Below are 16,213 nucleotides of genomic sequence, written 5' to 3' on the forward strand. Positions count from 1 at the left end.
CCGCAGAGGCCCCGGCCCCCCTTCTCTTCCCCTTCCCCGCCCCGGCCGGCCCTGCCCCGCCGCCCAGCGCCTCGGTTAACCCCTTCCTGCACGGAATCGCAGATGCACCGGGAGGCCTCCGCCCTATCCGAACACAACAGAACTCCCCGGGATCCCAGGCGCTCTCCCCACAGGGGCTCGCTGAGCTTTTGCACTCCGGAGTGGGGTCTATTTCCGGCCTCGGTCTGCACTTCCAAAGGTGACTCATGTCGAAGAACCGGCCTCCATTCGGGGCGTCCTCCCCGCCCCCCCCGTCGTGGGCCGTGCCTGCGGCGGATCGCAGGGACCCTGAGACCACACAGGGGTCAGAGGACAGCAGTCGGACCTTCCTCGGTGCCCTAGGCCCTCGGTCCCCCAGAGCTGCCCCTCCAGAGGGTTTGCACCGTGCAGGCTGGAGAGCCAAGGGTTAACACGAGAGCCTGGAGGCGGGCTCCCGTGACGTCACCAGCACTCGGGCCGACCTCAGAGACGGGGCCGGGCTCCCCTCCGCTCTGCCCCCCGATTCCCCCCTCCCCCCCCCCCCCCCGGCCCTCGCCCCTCCCCACTGTCAACAAGCCAGGGGCACGTGATGCAGCCCGCGCCGCTCCGGGAGCCGGATTGGCGGCCGCGCCCGGCGCCAGGCTCCGGGATTGGGCAGCGGCGGCGGTGACGAGCGCTGGACCCTGCCCCGTACGGGAGGGAGGAGGGAGAGAAGGGGGGCGGAGGGGAGGGGACTGGGGAGGCGGGTCCCGGCGCTGTGCTCGCGCCCCCAGCGCGCCAGTCCCCGGGCTGCAGGGAGCGCGGGGCGCGCGGCCCGGGCCCCGGCCACCGGACGCTCTACCGGACACGACCCTCCTCTGGCGCTTGGACAGCTGCCCACCGTGGACTCTGCACCGGACACTGCCCCCCGCAGGGCTGGACACCGCCACGGACACTACTTCCCAGCTCCGGACATTGCTCCATCTTTCCCCCTGGGTTCTGGACGCTTTCCCCCCCTCCCCCTTCGGGGGCCCAGACACGGAGCCCCCCGCGGGCTCTAGCTAACAAGCCCTGGTCCCGGAGCGCCAGACACTGCCTCCGCCCCGTCCCCTTCTCCCTTCCCCTCCACCCGCCTCCTCTCTCCCCCGGTTCGGGTCGGAGCACCGCCAGGCTTAGGACCCCCTGCAGCTCGGCCGCCGGCTGCCGGCTCCCCCCTTCCCCGGCCGCTCGCCCGGATGCCTCTCCCCGGGGGACTGTGGTGGCTCCTCTGCTGCCGTCGAGGCTTCACTCTCCTGCACCGGGACTACGGGGACGGCGAGCTCAGCGGGGACGGAGACGAGGACGAGGACGAGGAGACCTTTGAACTGCGGACCCCGAGCCCAGCGGGCGGCGGGAGGGTAAGTCCTGGGGGCTTGAAACCTCGTCTCAACCCCTCTCTCTCCCTACCCCCGGCCGTCACGCCGGGTCCCACTCAGACTCCAGACCGGCTGCTGCGGACGTGGGAGAGGCGTTTGCCTCGGGGTCGGAGTCCCGGGAGCAGCCCTGCCTGGAGGTGCCCGTGGGCCTCGCGCTGGGTGCTGTCCACCTGCTGGGGCCCCGAGGCGGGAGGCGTCACGCGTGGCCCGACCTGGCCCTGCCTCTCCCTGCCCCGCCGGGCCCGGTCCCAGCCCATCTCCTTCCGCCTCCGCCAGCGCCCAGGAATGTGGAGGGGCCGGCTGGGCGGCCCGGACGCCTGGGTCCTCTCCGCTCCGAGCTCCCGAGCGCCGGGCCTGGATGCTCCCTGGGAGCTCCCGCCTCAGGGACCCGGGCAAGGGGAGGCCGCCCCTTCGGGTTAGGGTCCGTGGCGGGGACCCCACGGAGAGGGAGCTGGGGGCTACCACCCTCCGAGGACCCATCGTCGTTAACCCCAGGACAGAACTCGAGACCCGCCCTGGTGAGCCTCCTTGGGAATCCGAAGGGAATGGGCCTGCGGAGCACCCGGCTCCCAGGTTGTGTCCAACCTCCTCCTCGTGGGGAAACTGAGGCACCACTGGTGTGGAAGATCGCCTCCCCCTGTCCTCCCCTCTATGATTCCCCCGCAGACTGGCAACCAGCTTCCCAGGGCTATGGCCTGGGTCAGGCGCCCCCCCCCCAGGGGTCCCCAGCAGGCCCGGTGGCTGCGTGCCCGAGTGGGGCTGGCTGAGCCTCCCGCCAGGGCCGGCGCCAGCACCTGGTGGAGGCGGAGGTCGGATAAATATAGAGGGGGGGGAGGGAAACGGGACTGCGATTAGGGGGATTGGTCTGAGAGTGGCCAGCACCTGCCCTCCGGGGTGGGGTGGCCACGAGCCCCTTTCGGACCCCCCAGAAAGTGGGTGGGTCTTTGTGCCTCAGGAACACGCAGGACCCAGGCGTCCCCAAGCGTCTAGGCTGGGCAGGGTCGGCCCTGTGAATCAGGCCACAGCTTCCCTCACGCTCCACCTCCACCCCCTCCCGGGAGCTTGGGGACAGGTGTCCCTGGCCCCCCTCCCCCACCTTCCCCTCTTGGCCTCTTAGCAGTCTTCTCGCCATGGCCTGGCTCCTGGATGGGTTTGTGGCCTCAGACCCGGGTCTACAGTGGAAGTTCTAAGGCATTGGGGGGGGGGGGGGGAGGGCCTCGAGTCCCAAAACCTCCTATGGCATCTCCCCCTGAGAGGGTGTCCCGTTCCTCAGCCTGGCCAGCCCTTCCTGGGCCCAGCAAAGGGACAGGGTCTCTGGTTACACGGAGTCTCCGTGGTGTCTGTGGAAGGACTTGAGAAGCTCCTGGGGAAAGCCCTAAGCCCGAAGCTGAAGGGACCCTCTCCCCTTCATTCTCCTTCACTCGCCTCTGTGCCCACTTCCTGCCCCCACCCCCCCAGCCAACCAGGGAAAAGGAGGGGAGGGTGACTGGGAACCTGCAGGAGCAAAAAGAGACCTCATCCTCCTCTCCCTTTCAAAGGTCGGGAAGCTAAGGCCCGAGGATTGAAGGGGACTTCGATGTCCCTCTCTCCCATCCCTGGGCAGTGAGTGCTGGGCTTGGTATTCGAACCCAGGTCTCCTGACTCCCCGTCTAGTGCTCTTTCTCCCCTCCCAAGCCCCTGATGGCATCTTTGAAGTGTAACCGACCCAGAGGAAGCTTTTTAAAAGCTCCAGCTGTGCTGTAGAAGCTGGCGGGAGGGGCGAGCCCAGCGGCCTTAGCCAGCTCCATCCCAGTCAGGACCCCACGCCTGGATTCTTCAGTCCCCTGAGCAGCACCGTCCCGGGGCAGAAGCCTTGCGCATCCCAAGCGGAGGGCTCTGACCTTGAGCCTGTTTCCCCAGGGCCCTTTGGACGTGACGCTGACTCAGCCTGTGAGGAGCGGGCCGATCTCGGACAGGTGAGCGCCTCCTCCGCATCCCATGGTCGGGAGACCCCACCCGGTCCCCCCAGGACCCCATCCTCGCCGCCTTCCCTCTGTGATTGTGCAATAAGGGAGAGTCCGTAGCCGGACGCTGTGGTTTGGCTGGGGTCCCGAGGGGGCGGTCCGACTGGGGGCGCCGGGAGGAAGGGGGGATCCGGGCTATTTTTGGTGAGAAGTCAGACCGGCCCAGCAGTTCCCACAGCCGGGGGGAGGGGTGCCAGGCTCGGGAGCAGGCACCCCTTTCTGTCGGGGGAACCCCTATTGAGGAGTCCCCCTGGAGGCGGGGTGCAGGACCGGCAGCCTCTCCCAACCCTTTCCCTCCCTCCCTCCCTCCCCCCAGGCTAAAGAGCTGGGAGGAGACGCGGAGCCTTATCCCGGAGAAGGGGCCGCTGGAGGACGACGCGGATGTGGTGGTGAAAGGTGAGGGCCCCCCCCCCCCCATGCGTCCTGGATGCCCCTCGGTCCGGCACCCAGGCTCCTGGGGATAACGTCTTCGCCTGCTGGTGCCCTCCCCGCAGGCTGGTTGTACCGGGAGCCCCGCGGAGGACGAGGGGCGCGGCCCTGGCTGCCCCCGCGCCGGGCCTGGTTCGTGCTCACCCGGGACTCCCTGGACCAGTTCAGCGGCAGCGGGCAGGGGGCGCGGCGCCTCGGGAGCCTGGTGCTCACCAGCCTGTGCTCAGTGACCGGCCCGGAGCGCAGGCCCAAGGAGACCGGTGAGACCTCGTGGGGGTTCCCCTCCCTCCCTGAGTGGTAGCCCCGGCCGCCCTGACGGCTCTCCTGCCCGCAGGTCTGTGGCTAGTGACCGTGTCTGGCCGGAAGCACAGCGTCCGGCTCTGCTCCCCGCGTCAGGCCGAGGCTGAGCGCTGGGGGGCGGCGCTGCGGGAAGTGATCGCCTCCAAGGCGCCGCTGGAGACCCCCACCCAGCTGCTGCTCAGGGACATCCAGGTGGGAGAGAGGGGGCTCCGTGGGGAAAGGGGGGGGCTTTCCGGGTTCCTGGGGAGCCCCCTTCTCCATCACTGCGCCCCTTTCCTTGGCCTCCAGGAGAGTGGCGGGGATCCAGAGGCCGTGGCCCTCATTTACCGGCGGAACCCTATTCTGAGGCACACCAGCGGGGCCCTGTACGCCCCACTTCTGCCCCTGCCCTATGGAGCCAGCGCCCCAGGTGAGTGGTGCCCGTGGCCCAGGCCCTTGGCTGGGGGATCTGAATGCCTCACCTGAGACCCAGGAGTCCTCAGGGGACCTATCCAGCACCACCACCACCCCCTCTCCACACACACTTTTTAAAGAAGAAAGCTGAAACCAGAAGCTGAGCAGACTGAGAGCCAGGATGGCAGGGTGGGAAGCCATCACATACGAAAAAGGCCCCCTTTGAAATTTTTAAATCTTTTTTTAATAGCAAAGGTGAGAATTTATTGAGAAACAAGCACCGACTCCCACGTAGGGAGCGGGAAAGAGTCCCCTGACCTTTTTTTATAATGACTGGTGTTCTTAAATGAGTTTCTACCCTGCTTTCTATTCTTCTATCATGCCCTTAAGACCATGCCATAATGCCTTTACAAGTGGGAGAATGTGCTCACTTCATCCGGCTGTTTCTCCCCGAAGGGGATTAGTGACTGGCCAGGTCGTCAAGCTGCGGCTCACGAGCCACAAGTGGCTCTTTGGCCCCTTGAGTGTGGTTCTTCCACAAAATACCACGGCCTGGGCGAGTCTATGTTGAAGAAGGAGCGTTAGAGGAAGTTTAAGTTTAAAAAAATGTGGCTCTCCAAAGAAATTTCAATCGTTGTCCTGTTGATATTTGGCTCTGTGGACTGATGAGCTTGCCGACCACTGAGCTGGAGGAGTGAGGGGAGTTGGGAGAAAAACCCTGGCTTTCTGACTCCCAGTGCAGCCTGTTTTCTGGCCCATGGTGATGGCTCCCTGTGCCCAACTCCAGAGCCCATGTCCCTCAGTCTGTGCCTCTACCTCGTTAACTGGAGTGCAGCTTTAGCAGACGGGAAGAGCCCTGGGGGGAGGCGGGGAGAGTTTGGCTCTGCGGGGACCACTGCTTTCCCTTCACTCTTCCTGTCGTTCGCACTCTCCCTTCCCTGCCACCCTCCGTTCCCTCACACTCCCTCCGACCTCCCCTGGCCCATGCTTTCCTCCCAGGGCTCAGCTCTGCGCCCCCTCTCCAAACCGGACCCCCGCCCTCCTGCAGGTCCGGGCTACGCGCCCCTGCGCGAGGAGGCGGTGCGGCTGTTCCTGGCGCTGCAGGCGCTGGAGGGGGCGCGGCGGCCCGGGCCCCTGATGCAGGGTGTGCTCCAGACCTGCCGGGACCTGCCCGCGCTGCGCGACGAGCTCTTCCTGCAGCTGGCTAAGCAGACCTCGGGCCCCGCGGGGCCCCCGGGGCTCCCGGCCACCCGAGACCCCGCGGCCCTGCGCTACTGGCAGCTCCTCACCTGCATGAGCTGTACCTTCCGGCCTGGGGGCGCCGTGCGGGGGCACCTCCTGGGACACCTGGAGAGGTGAGAGGGCTGGGCCGGGGCAGGGCCAAGGCCGGGCGCTATGGAGCTGGGAGAGGATGGCAGGCCTTTGGAAAGGGTTGGGCAGATGAAGAACTTAAACCCGAAGGAGGGGAGGGATTTGTCCAACGTGAGGGCCGCTGAGAATAGGTGCAGTGCCTTTCTGGGAATCACAAGATCGCATTGCCCTTGCAGGCGGAGGGATTGCAAAAAAAAAAAAAAAAAAAAAAAAAAAAAGGCGCCCCTTTGGGCCAGGAAAGGGAGCTTTTCCTCGGGGCTGGTGCAGTCCAGCGCCGGGGCTTTTCGGTTGGAAAGCGGAAAACGGCTGGATTTCAGGCGGAAGAGGGACCTAGGAGACCTTGGGGAAGTGGGAGGGGCAGTTAGAGAGCCGCTAGGAGCCTTAGAAAACCCTTCAGCTCCTTACCAAGCGCCAGGGGTAGATGCCGAGCAGCCTGTCGCTGCCTTCTTGGAGTTTAGAGTTCGAGGGGAGGGCACCAACGAGATGAAATAAACTGTAAAGTAAGAATGTGAGAGGGAGGGGAGAAGGAAGGTCCTCTGAGCACCGACCTGAGGGTCCTCACCAACCCAGGACGGAGCAGGCGCTCCCGGACTCGGAGCTGGCGGAGTACGCGCGCTTCATCCGCCAGGCGCTGGGCCGGACGCGCGGCCGCGAGCTGGTGCCGTCCCTGGCGGAGATCTCCGCGCTGAGCCGGCGGCAGGAGCTGCTGTGCACCGTGCACTGCCCGGGGGCGGGGGCCTGCCCGGTGGCCATAGACTCCCACACCACGGCGGCGGAGGTAAGGCCGGAGAGAGAGGCCCCCCGAAACTCCAGCCCTTCCTCCCAGCTTTCTGCGCGCAGCCCTCCCGGTGGGTGCGCGGGCCCCAGGTTTGCCCCGGGTCTGAGAGTCATCATCTGGATCAGGGGTGTGTGTGTGGCAGGACTGAGACTCGAAAGACCACCCCCCCACACTGGGATCAGCCCCCCCCCCCCCACAGCAGGGCTGACAAGACCCCCGAGCGGTCTGACTCTCCCCTCCAGGTTGCTCGGGAGCTGGTGGGGCGGCTGGGCTTGGCCCGAAGTCGCAACGCTTTCGCGCTGTACGAGCAGCGAGGGGCCCAGGAGCGAGCCCTGGCCGGGGGGACTCTCATGGCCGACGTGCTCACCAGGTTTGAGAAGTAAATGTCCAGCCCCGGCCCCCCTCTCCGTTAGCCCGTCTTCCTGCAAACCTAGGTCGGTCCCCAAGCGAACCATGAGCGCTTGCCGCCTGTCCTGCCCAGTAGAGAGTTTGCTGGTTCTAAGACGGACCCCTGTCCGCCAGCGCCTTGCAGTGGAGTTTCAGATCTCAGCTCCGAGGTCCTCTCCGCTCTAGTCCCGCTCCCAAAGCCCCCCGCCCCCCCCCCAAGCTTGGCCCCGTCCCGCCCAACCAACCAACCCTTGGGGGGTGGGGCCCGCGGCCTCGCTCAGCGCCGGGGTCTCCATCGCAGTTTGGCAGCGGAGGAAGCCGCGCCGGAGGACCCGCCCGACGCCGGCTGGAAACTGTGTCTGCGTCTCCACGGACCTCTGCGCCCTGAGGGGCTGGCCCCGGACGGCCACGAGCTGCCTTTCCTCTTTGAGCAGGTGAGGATGTTAGCATGGACACCCACCCCCCATTCCCTCCTCCCCTCCAGCCTGACCTCCCTTGTTGGGCCATCACACGTCAGGCGTTGTGGCAACCCTGGGGGAGGCTGTCCTCGAACCCAGACCTCAGATTCCTCGCCCCAGGGTGTTGGCACGGTGGCCCCGCCTGATGCCGGTGCCTCCCGCAGGCTCACGCGCTGCTGCTGCGCGGCCAGCCGCCCCCGCCCGACGACACGCTGCGCGCCCTGGCGGCGCTGCGCCTGCAGAGCCTGCACCGCGACTTCTCCCCGAGGGCGCCCCCGCCGCGCCTGGACCGCCTGCTGCCGCCCCCCACCCCGACCCCGCCGCGGGAGGACGCTCCCCGCCCCATCCCCAGGCCGCCCCCCTCCGCCGCCCTGCTGGCCGGGGCGATCTGGAGCTCGGGCCTGGCCAAGAGGCGAGCGGAGCGGGCCCGGCGCATCGGGGCCGGCCGCCCGGCGGGCAGCGCGGTCCGAGAGGGAGGCGGCGGCGGCGGCATGGCGGCCGTGCTGGGCGGCTGGAAGCGGCTCCGGGGCATGGGCCGAGCTGAGGCCATGGCGGCCTACCTGGCCCTGGCGGCGCAGTGTCCAGGGTTCGGCGCTGCTCGGTATGAAGTTCTGGAGCTGAGCACGGTGAGGGGGAGAAGGGAGAAGGGGACTCTGGTGGCCCAAGCCCCCACACCTTTGCCCCAGAGCCAGACGCCCCCACTGGGGGGGTCCTTTCACTCCCTACCCCCAGCACAGCTGTCCATCCCAGACCCCAGGAGTCACTGGCCCCTGGGCCCCACACCTTGGGAGGGTTAGCCCCTGGTCCACACATTCACTGAGGTTCATAGGGGGGCTGGGGATCCTCCTGCTCTCAGCCATCTCTTCCCACCAAAAGAGAGGGTCCTCTCTCTGCACCCTGACTCTGCCCGTCTGTCCCCAGGAGCCTGGTGGGGGTGCTCCCCAGAAGCTATGCCTGGGCCTGGGAGCCAAGGCCATGTCCCTCTCCCGACCCGGCGAGACGGAGCCTATCCACAGTGTCAGCTACGGTCACGTGGCCGCCTGCCAGCTAACGGGCCCCCACACCCTGGCGCTGAGGGTGGGGGAGAGCCAGCTCCTCCTGCAGAGCCCCCAGGTGAGCGGGAAGGAGAGGTGCGGACTATTGAATAGAGTGATGAATGCTACAGAGGGAAGGGCCCTGTGACTGGAGAGGGCCGTGGCATTGTGTAGGATGGCCAGGAAAGGATACTCAAAGAAGGTGGCATCTAAACTAGCCATAGGAGCAGAGACCAGTTTGGCTCAGTGGTAGAGAATCGGTCTGAGGACTGAAAGGTCCCAGGTTCGATTCCGGTCAAGGGCATGTGCATTGGCTGTTGTGCCAGGAGGCAGCTGGTCAATGTTTCTCTCTCGTCGATGTTTCTAGCTCTCTATCCCTCTTCCTTCCTCTCTGTAAAACAGTAACATATATTTTAAATAAATAAACAAACTAGCCATAGGAAGTTCTATGGGAACAGCATTCCAGTTAGAAGGACGAGCAAGTGCAAAGGCCCTGAGATGAGCCTGAACTTAGCTGGTTAGAGGAGCACAAAGGAGGAAGTGCGACTGGCGGACGGTGAGGGAGAGAGTGATGGGGAGGAAGGAAAGCTTGTAGGGGCAGCTCATGGAAGGCTGTGGTTAGGAGCCTGGGTGGTGGAGGAGGAGACAGGAGAACCCAGTGGCCACTGGGGTTGTATTCTGCCCTCTGCCCTTTCTTAGGTGGAAGAGATCATGCAGCTGGTGAATGCCTACTTGGCTAACCCCTCCCCTGAGAGGCCCTGCAGCAGTCCTCCTCCTTCATGCCAAGACCTGCCAGACATCTCTCCCAGCCAGCACCCCGGCCTGGACGAGCCCCAGGGACACTCTGGCTGTTTGGGGCAGCTGCAGAAATGAGCCTGCCAAGAGGTCACGACCTCCCTTCCATCTCCAGCCTGGATCTGGACTGCTCTGAGATCTGAGGGAACCATGGACCCTTTTCGCCCTGCAGGGACAGGGCCTGCCCCACACCCAAGGGCTGCAATGGGTGCAATTTTCTAGTTTGTTTCTTAATTTATTTGTAGAAGAGAAGCAAAAAAAAAAAAAAAAAAAAAAAATCCTTATTTACACAAGCCCTTCCTGTGGGAGTTTGTCAGTGGGACAAGTTGGAGCCCCATGGCTCAGAGCTCCACCCCTGGGGACGCCCATACTCTGGGCTTTTACCAGCACTGAGGGAAGTCTGGATACCACAGGGCTCCACCCTCTGTGACTGCCTGGATTTAACCCCTTCCTGGCCAGTATGCTGCCACTGGGCACTACGTGGGGCGGATAAGAGGGCAGTTATGGAAGCTGGCAATTACTCTCTCCTCGCCAATGAGTGCACAGAGGTGGCCTCCTGGTGTCCCGGAGGCCAGAGGGCGGTGAGTCATCAGGACTAGCACTGCCCAGCGAGTGAAAGGCCTGGTGAGACCCATCTTTGGTGTGCCTGTTGCTTTGGGCCTGGAATGGAGAGAACCCTGGGGCAGGATTAGACCCAGGATCTTCTGTGGCAGATAAAGAGCTTGTCAGGATGGGCTCAACCCTACTCCTGAGGTCTGTGGCTGCTTTATCAGATCAGATTGAGTGGGGTTGATGTCCTGAGGATCTGATACCCTGGGGCACTGGGAAACTAGAGTCCCAGATTTCCTGTCCTGCTCAGAATGCTGGCCCTCCTTCCAGAGTCCTTACGGCCTCATCCCTGAGGAAAGGAAGCTGGGGCAACAGCCTAGAAAGAGGCTGTTCTAGGCAAAGGATGTTAACGGTAGCAGACATGCTAAGACCTGGGCTAACGGTAAGAAGGCAGAGCAGGTAAAGGTCTCCCTAACCCCCGTAACTGGGCATTGGGAGGGAACACGGAGGGCCCTTCCTCATCCCTATAGTCATAGGCCGAAACCTGATTATATTCACAACCGAGCTTTATTATTTTATTAGATGTAAACAAGCATATCAAGAGTTAGGGCACGGGAGAGGGAGCAGGGCTAGCTTCTGGGCTGAAGAGGAACCTTCAGAGGGTTGCTGGTGAAGGGAAGGTGGGTGAAGGGGAGGTGGGACCGAGGGACCGCCATGATGGGAACGGTGCTTACTCTCCAGGGGGCGGGGGAGGAAGTCACTGCTCCTGGGTGCCCCAGGAGATGTAGTCGGGCCGCGTGGCTGCGTGGTACTCATCGATGAGCTCCTGCACGACCTCCCTGGATCTGTCCAGCTCATCGAAGTTCTCCTTGAAGATGTCCTCCTTCCGGAACTGCTCCAGGAAGGCCTCCCGCTTCCGCAGCTTGTCGTACTGCTGGCAGGAGCTTTCAAACAGCTGGAAGAGGGAGATCTCCGTGATGGGAGCCAGGGCAGGGTGGGGAGGTCGGAATGGATGGGGGGAGAATGACAAAGGGGCTAGTGGAACAGCGGCCAAAGACCAGGAGACTAGCCTCACCGAGGAGATGCTGGTGTGGTTGGCCATCATGAGCCCGCTGACCCGGTGGGCGGAGGGCAGGTAGGGAGACTTCCTGGACAGGGCCACCTGGATGCTGGCTGGGCCCCAGGGGATGAAGTTGGCCAGCTTCCGCTCCCGGATCCTCTGCAGGCTCTTGTGCACCTGGGGTGGGCACAGGGTGGTGGTGGTCGCCTCTCCTCTACCCCCGCAGGTCCCAGGGTGGAACGAAGGGGCCTCACCTACCTGAGTGGGATCCACCTCGCCCTGGATGATGTTGAGGATGGCGATGTAGCAGTGGTTGGTCTGCCGGTCCCGGCCGGTGGACACCATCACGTTCTTGGGCTGCAGCAGCCGCCTCATCACGTCCAGGACCGTGGTCTTCCTCACGCTGGCCACCTGCGGGGACAGTGGGCCACGGGGACCAGGCCAGTCCACAGATGCACGGACAGAGAAGAGGCAACACATGTCCCCCACCAGAGGCAGTGTGGCCTCTTTGGGGACTGTCTTTAGGTTCAGGCCTCTGCTGAGCCTCTGCTGTGGGATCAGGAATCTTAGCCATCCTCAGCTCAGCAAACTCATGCCCCTGTGCAGGAGCATAAGGAGACCCCATACAGCCAGACCCTGCAGGGAGCCAAAGGCAAGGGAGGGAGGAGAGCAAGTCAGCAAGGAAGTCTAGTCTGTGCCAGCCCCTGCGCACAGCGCCTCCTGGGCAGCTGGGAAGGAGGAAGGTGGGTTAGAGGTTTCTGGGCCCCGGGCCAGTTGGGCCTGAGACACTGAGGGCTGTTCTTACCGACTGGTCTGTGGTGAGGGGGGTGTAACCCGTCATGAGGAAGTGGAGCCGTGGTGTGGGAATGAGGGAGGCGATGAGGCCGATGAGGTCGTTGTTCATGTAGCCCGGGTAGCGCAGGGTGGTGGTGCTGGCTGACATGATGGTGGACACCTGGGGACAGGGATGCCAGGTCAGGGGTCTGGGCCTGGTTGGGGGGTCCTCCCTTCCCCAGACAAGGGTTCCAGGAGGAAGGGGTTCCAGTCCAAAGGAATCCAGGAGCAGCGGCTCACCAGCTGGTTGATCTGGGAGAAGGATGGGTTCTGGATGTGCAGGCGGTCCGTGGCGATCCGGTTCAGGGCGGTGTTGTCCAGCACCACCTGGGGGGGACAGAAGAGGGTCACGGCACCTTTTTGAGGAGAAAAGGGGCAGAGAAATAAGTGATTAGCTTATCCCCTCTCTAAAGTCCAAAACCAGGAAGTCAGTGTGTTCCTTTAAAAGAAATGTACCATGTCTGGGGCATCCTGAGACACTTTTCTAGCACCCAGTACAGTCACCCAATATCTGATTCCCCCCATGTGCCATGCACTGGGCCTGGCTCTGGAGATACTGAGGCATGGTCTTCCCCCTCACCCAGTCTACAGTCTAGTGGAGGGAGACTGACATTAAATATAAAACAACAGAAGAGTATAGTTACCGCCTGAAATATGCACAAAGGCATTTGACCTTGACTGAGTGGTCAGGAAGGTTTAGGCTAACAAAGTGACCTTTGTGCTGAAAACGTAAAGCATGAGTAGGCATTAAATAAGGGGGATAAGGGTGAGGGGGTTGTAAGCAACTTGGGATCTGGTCCTTATTTCATAATTTGGGCTTCGAGGTACGGATTTGCTGGCCGTCTGTTCTCTCAGCTGGGGCTCCGGAAGGGCAGGTGTGTGGGTCTCCCGGTTTGGGAGGCGAACCCCACGCCCGCTCCCTCCTCTTGTGCTCACCACGCAGTCGGCGTTCTGGGTCAGCCTCTTGAGGGTGAGCAGCGAGTTGTAGGGCTGGACCACCACGTCGCTCATCTCGTCCTGGTTGGGAAACACGGAGTAGGTCTGCACCAGCTTCTTGGGGTACCTGGGAGTGAGGGAGAAGATAAGGGGAAGGTAGCACCATCCCTGCCTATCTCTGTCTTTTCTGGGGACAACAAGGGCCATTCCTTTCCAGTGCCTCCCAATTCTTCTGCAAAAGGGCGTGAGGGCAGAACTGAGTCTCAAGAGCCCAGGAGCCACAAAGGATAAGCCTCGCCCAGCCAGTATGGCTCAGTGATTAAGCGTCAACTCATGAACCAGAAGGTCACAGTTCAATTCGCTGTCAGGGCACACGCCCGGGTTTTGGGCTCTATCTCCCGCAGGGAGCCTACAGGAGGCAGCCCATCCATGATTCTCATCATGGATGTTTCTGCCTCTTCCTCTCTCTGAAATCAATAAAAACATATAGAAGTAAAATCAATAAGCATATCCTCCAATGAGGATTAAGAAAAGAAAGAAAGGGGGAGGGGGAGGATAAGCCAAAAGCATCAAACTCTGTAGTTGCCCTCCTCTCCGCAGGTAAACACCCCTCCCAGGCTCTGTTCCTACGTGGGACTCAAAGACTAGCTGCACGTTTTCCAGTCCAAGAGGGAAAAAGGGATTAAAAAAGAAAGGTGTTGCCCAGGGAACCAGAGCTAATGCCCTCTTCCCAAACCCAGGCTTTACCTGTCATTCAGCCGCTCCAGGAGGTAGGAGCCCAGGCCAGAGCCCGTCCCCCCGGCGATGGAGTGACACAGCACAAAGCCCTGCGTGTGAAGGACAGAAAGGCAGGGAGGAGACTTCAGGCTGGTCTCATCGCCCAGGCCCAGACCCTCCTGTCTCCAGCCTTCCTCCGTGTCCATTCCGGCGGAGGCTCCCTGGGAAAGATGACTCAGACCCCAGAAGCTGGTGCATCCTGATTAGCATTTCCTTGAGGACAAGGACTTTGTTTACCTCCATAGCTCACATCAGATGCTCGGTAAATGAGTGTTGACTCTCATTGCCCCCGTCCCACCACCTGTTCAGGCTGCCGCCTGCCATTTCCCCAGCACTTTCCGGCCTTTTTTGTTTTTGTTCTTCGGTGGGGCAAAACCTCACCTCTAGGCTGTCACTTCCATCTGCTTCTCGATCTATGATGTCAAAAATATCTTCATGGATTTTCTCACCCTGCATAGAGACACAGGTGGGGAGAGGGGGGGTTGTTTGGGATGAGGATTCTGGAGAGCATCTCTTTTCAGCACCAAAAATGCTATCTAGGGAGGGACCACTGCTGCCACCCTCCAGCACAGCCTCAGCGGTGGCCCTCGACTCAGAAAAGCTACTTTGCAAATAATTTGCATAAACCTCTCCCAGGCTATCCCTCTGGTGAGGGCATCCCTTTGTCTCCTTTTTATGTTAATTTTGTCTAATTAGATCCCCAGGCTGCTTGAGCCGGCCTTGCCTCAGGGAGGGAACACTAAGGGTTCCTGGGATGGCCGCCAGAATACCTGGGAGAATCCACTGGCCCAGTTGTTGCCGGCTCCTCCTCCGTGCTCTGACAGGTAGATGTTCTCTGGGTTGTAGAGCTTGGCGTAGGGGGAGTTGAGGATGGAGTGGATCACCCGGGGCTCCAGGTCCAGCAGCACAGCCCTGGGGATGTAGTGCTCATCGTCGGCCTGTCAAAGGGAGTCCAGGAGGGGGCCCACTCAGCAAAGGCTGGCCCAGTCCTCCGTCCTCCCATCTCTGGCTCCACCCTGCCCTCCCTCCGCAAGCCAGCCGCCCTGGCCCCTCTACCCGGCGGGATTTCCCAAGACCCTTGCCTTCAAGCCCCCTGGCCACCTCGCCGGAGCACCTGGTAGAAAAAGACGTCCTTGCGGTCAGTGCCCTCGGTGGCGAATTCCTCCACGATGCCCTCGGGGCTGATCCCATGCTCTGCGCACAGCTGTTTCCAGAACTCGAACCCAACTGGGGAATGGGGGAGATGCTGGGTCCGCTAGAGTCACAGGCCTCAGAAGCCCAGGGCTGGGCACAGAGGCTGTCACACCCAGAGGCTACATCCCAAACCCCTGTCTGGGAGCCTTCACCGCCCAGGGCTGGATGCTTAGCTCTGGGTCCGGTGCCAGTTCATCATGCGCAGTAGGGCAGGCGGGTGGCGGGGGGGTCACGAGAGGAGGAAAAGGACAACAGCAGAATGCCAAGCACTGGAGTGGTACCCAAAGAGGCAGAACCGGGAGCGGAGGGGCCCGGCGCGCGCTCGCTCACTCTGGTTGCCGCACTGGCCCAGCTGCAGGGTGATGATCTCCCGGGGCATCGCTCTTCAGCCGCGGCCGCGCCAGCCCGGCCCGCAGGGAGCCGCGGCGCGGGGGGACGGAAGCCGGGCAGCCGGGCGCGCAGGACGCGGGGAGCGCGCGCTCCCTCCGCCTTTTGACGCGGGAGCTCGGTTTGCGCGTGTGCAGTGCAGGTCTCCACGTGGCCGGCGGGCCGGGATGCCCAACCTGGGCATCATTAACCCCGCAGCACCCGCAGCTGGAATGCGGCACAGGCTCATGGTGAGGCCACGCCTCCGCCTGCCCACCCAGCCTCAGCTCTGCGCCTGCGCAGTGAGGCTAGCCAGGGCTGCAGGGATGCGCCTCTGGTGCAGGGCAGGGGGAGGATGGGGGGGGGGGATGGGGGGGATGGGGGAGGGATGGGCGAAGGTTTGCGCGGGGAGCGGAGGCCCAGGTGTGTGGGGTCAGCTGCGCTGCCTAGATAGGTCAGCGGCTCCGCTAGTTGGAGGGGCTAGATTCGAGGCAATGTTCTTTTATTTTTATTTTTAAATTAAATATGCCTACCGGTAACAAGAAATGTATCGTCTTAATAATTTTTTTTTAAATATATTTTTATTGATTTTGTACAGAAAGGAAGGGAGAGAGATAGAGAGCTAGAAACATCGATGAGAGAGAGTCATCGATCAGCTGCCTCTTGCACACCCCCTACCGGGGATGTGCCCGCAACCAAGGTGCAACATGCCCTTGACCGGAATCGAACCCGGGACCTCTCAGTCCCCAAGCCGACGCTCTATCCATTGAGCCAAACCGGTTTCGGCAATAATTTTAAGTGTATAATTTATGGCATAAAGTACATTCACATGATTCTGTAACTATTACTACCATTCGACTCCAGACTTCAAACTGAAACGCTGTACTCATTAAATAACCCAACCCAAAATCACCATTCTACTTTCTGCCTCTATGATTTTCTGACTACTCTAGGTATCTCATACAAGAGGGATCATACAGTGTTTGTCCTTTTGTGCCTGGCTTATTTCACCTACGATAATGTCTTTAGGGTTACTCCATGTTGTAGCATGTGTCAAAATTTCATTCCTTTTTAAGGCTGTATAATATTCCATTGTGTGTATATGGCACATTTTGTGTTCATCCATTCATCTGTTGC

At 62.0% G+C, this 16,213-nt stretch overlaps 2 protein-coding genes across 3 annotated transcripts; one reads left to right on the forward strand and one right to left on the reverse strand.

The window, feature by feature from the left end:
* Positions 1–761: 761 nt before the first annotated feature.
* Positions 762–9,653, forward strand: PLEKHH3 (pleckstrin homology, MyTH4 and FERM domain containing H3). 2 transcript variants are annotated; one of them, XM_084861824.1, is made up of 13 exons: positions 762–1,394; positions 3,312–3,367; positions 3,732–3,811; positions 3,910–4,104; positions 4,179–4,336; positions 4,433–4,553; positions 5,586–5,892; positions 6,479–6,686; positions 6,929–7,065; positions 7,375–7,507; positions 7,696–8,157; positions 8,453–8,644; positions 9,265–9,653. In XM_084861824.1, exons 1-13 carry the CDS (start codon positions 1,233–1,235, stop codon positions 9,436–9,438), a joined length of 2,385 nt encoding a protein of 794 aa, XP_084717950.1. In that variant the 5' UTR covers positions 762–1,232; the 3' UTR covers positions 9,439–9,653. The 2 variants fall into 2 exon arrangements, with proteins under 2 accessions (XP_084717950.1, XP_084717951.1); XM_084861825.1 differs by having other exon boundaries at positions 6,929–7,056.
* An 804-nt stretch (positions 9,654–10,457) lies between these two features.
* Positions 10,458–15,351, reverse strand: TUBG2 (tubulin gamma 2). The gene is made up of 11 exons (XM_084862267.1): positions 15,041–15,351; positions 14,631–14,743; positions 14,287–14,454; positions 13,898–13,966; positions 13,487–13,566; positions 12,740–12,866; positions 12,044–12,130; positions 11,775–11,924; positions 11,228–11,380; positions 10,985–11,146; positions 10,458–10,864 (listed from the first exon to the last, which is right to left on the reverse strand). The coding sequence occupies exons 1-11, from the start codon at positions 15,087–15,089 to the stop codon at positions 10,667–10,669; spliced, it is 1,356 nt and encodes a 451-aa protein (XP_084718393.1). The 5' UTR covers positions 15,090–15,351; the 3' UTR covers positions 10,458–10,666.
* Positions 15,352–16,213: the final 862 nt, after the last annotated feature.

Source organism: Pipistrellus hanaki, assembly GCF_964339955.1.
Source record: "Pipistrellus hanaki genome assembly, chromosome: 16".
NCBI classification, from domain to species: Eukaryota; Metazoa; Chordata; class Mammalia; order Chiroptera; family Vespertilionidae; genus Pipistrellus; species Pipistrellus hanaki.

Bases quoted from the DNA above. Each gene is read 5' to 3' on its own strand.
- PLEKHH3 (XM_084861824.1), top strand. From the start codon at position 1,233: ATGCCTCTCCCCGGGGGACTGTGGTGGCTCCTCTGCTGCCGTCGAGGC. The intron at 3,368-3,731 runs GTGAGCGCCTCC...CCCTCCCCCCAG, and splicing joins AGCGGGCCGATCTCGGACAG to GCTAAAGAGCTGGGAGGAGA. The intron at 6,687-6,928 runs GTAAGGCCGGAG...TCTCCCCTCCAG, and splicing joins CCCACACCACGGCGGCGGAG to GTTGCTCGGGAGCTGGTGGG.
- TUBG2 (XM_084862267.1), bottom strand. From the start codon at position 15,089: ATGCCCCGGGAGATCATCACCCTGCAGCTGGGCCAGTGCGGCAACCAG. The intron at 13,967-14,286 runs GTATTCTGGCGG...GTCTCTATGCAG, and splicing joins GGGCCAGTGGATTCTCCCAG to GGTGAGAAAATCCATGAAGA. The intron at 11,925-12,043 runs GTGAGCCGCTGC...CCCTGTCCCCAG, and splicing joins TCTCCCAGATCAACCAGCTG to GTGTCCACCATCATGTCAGC.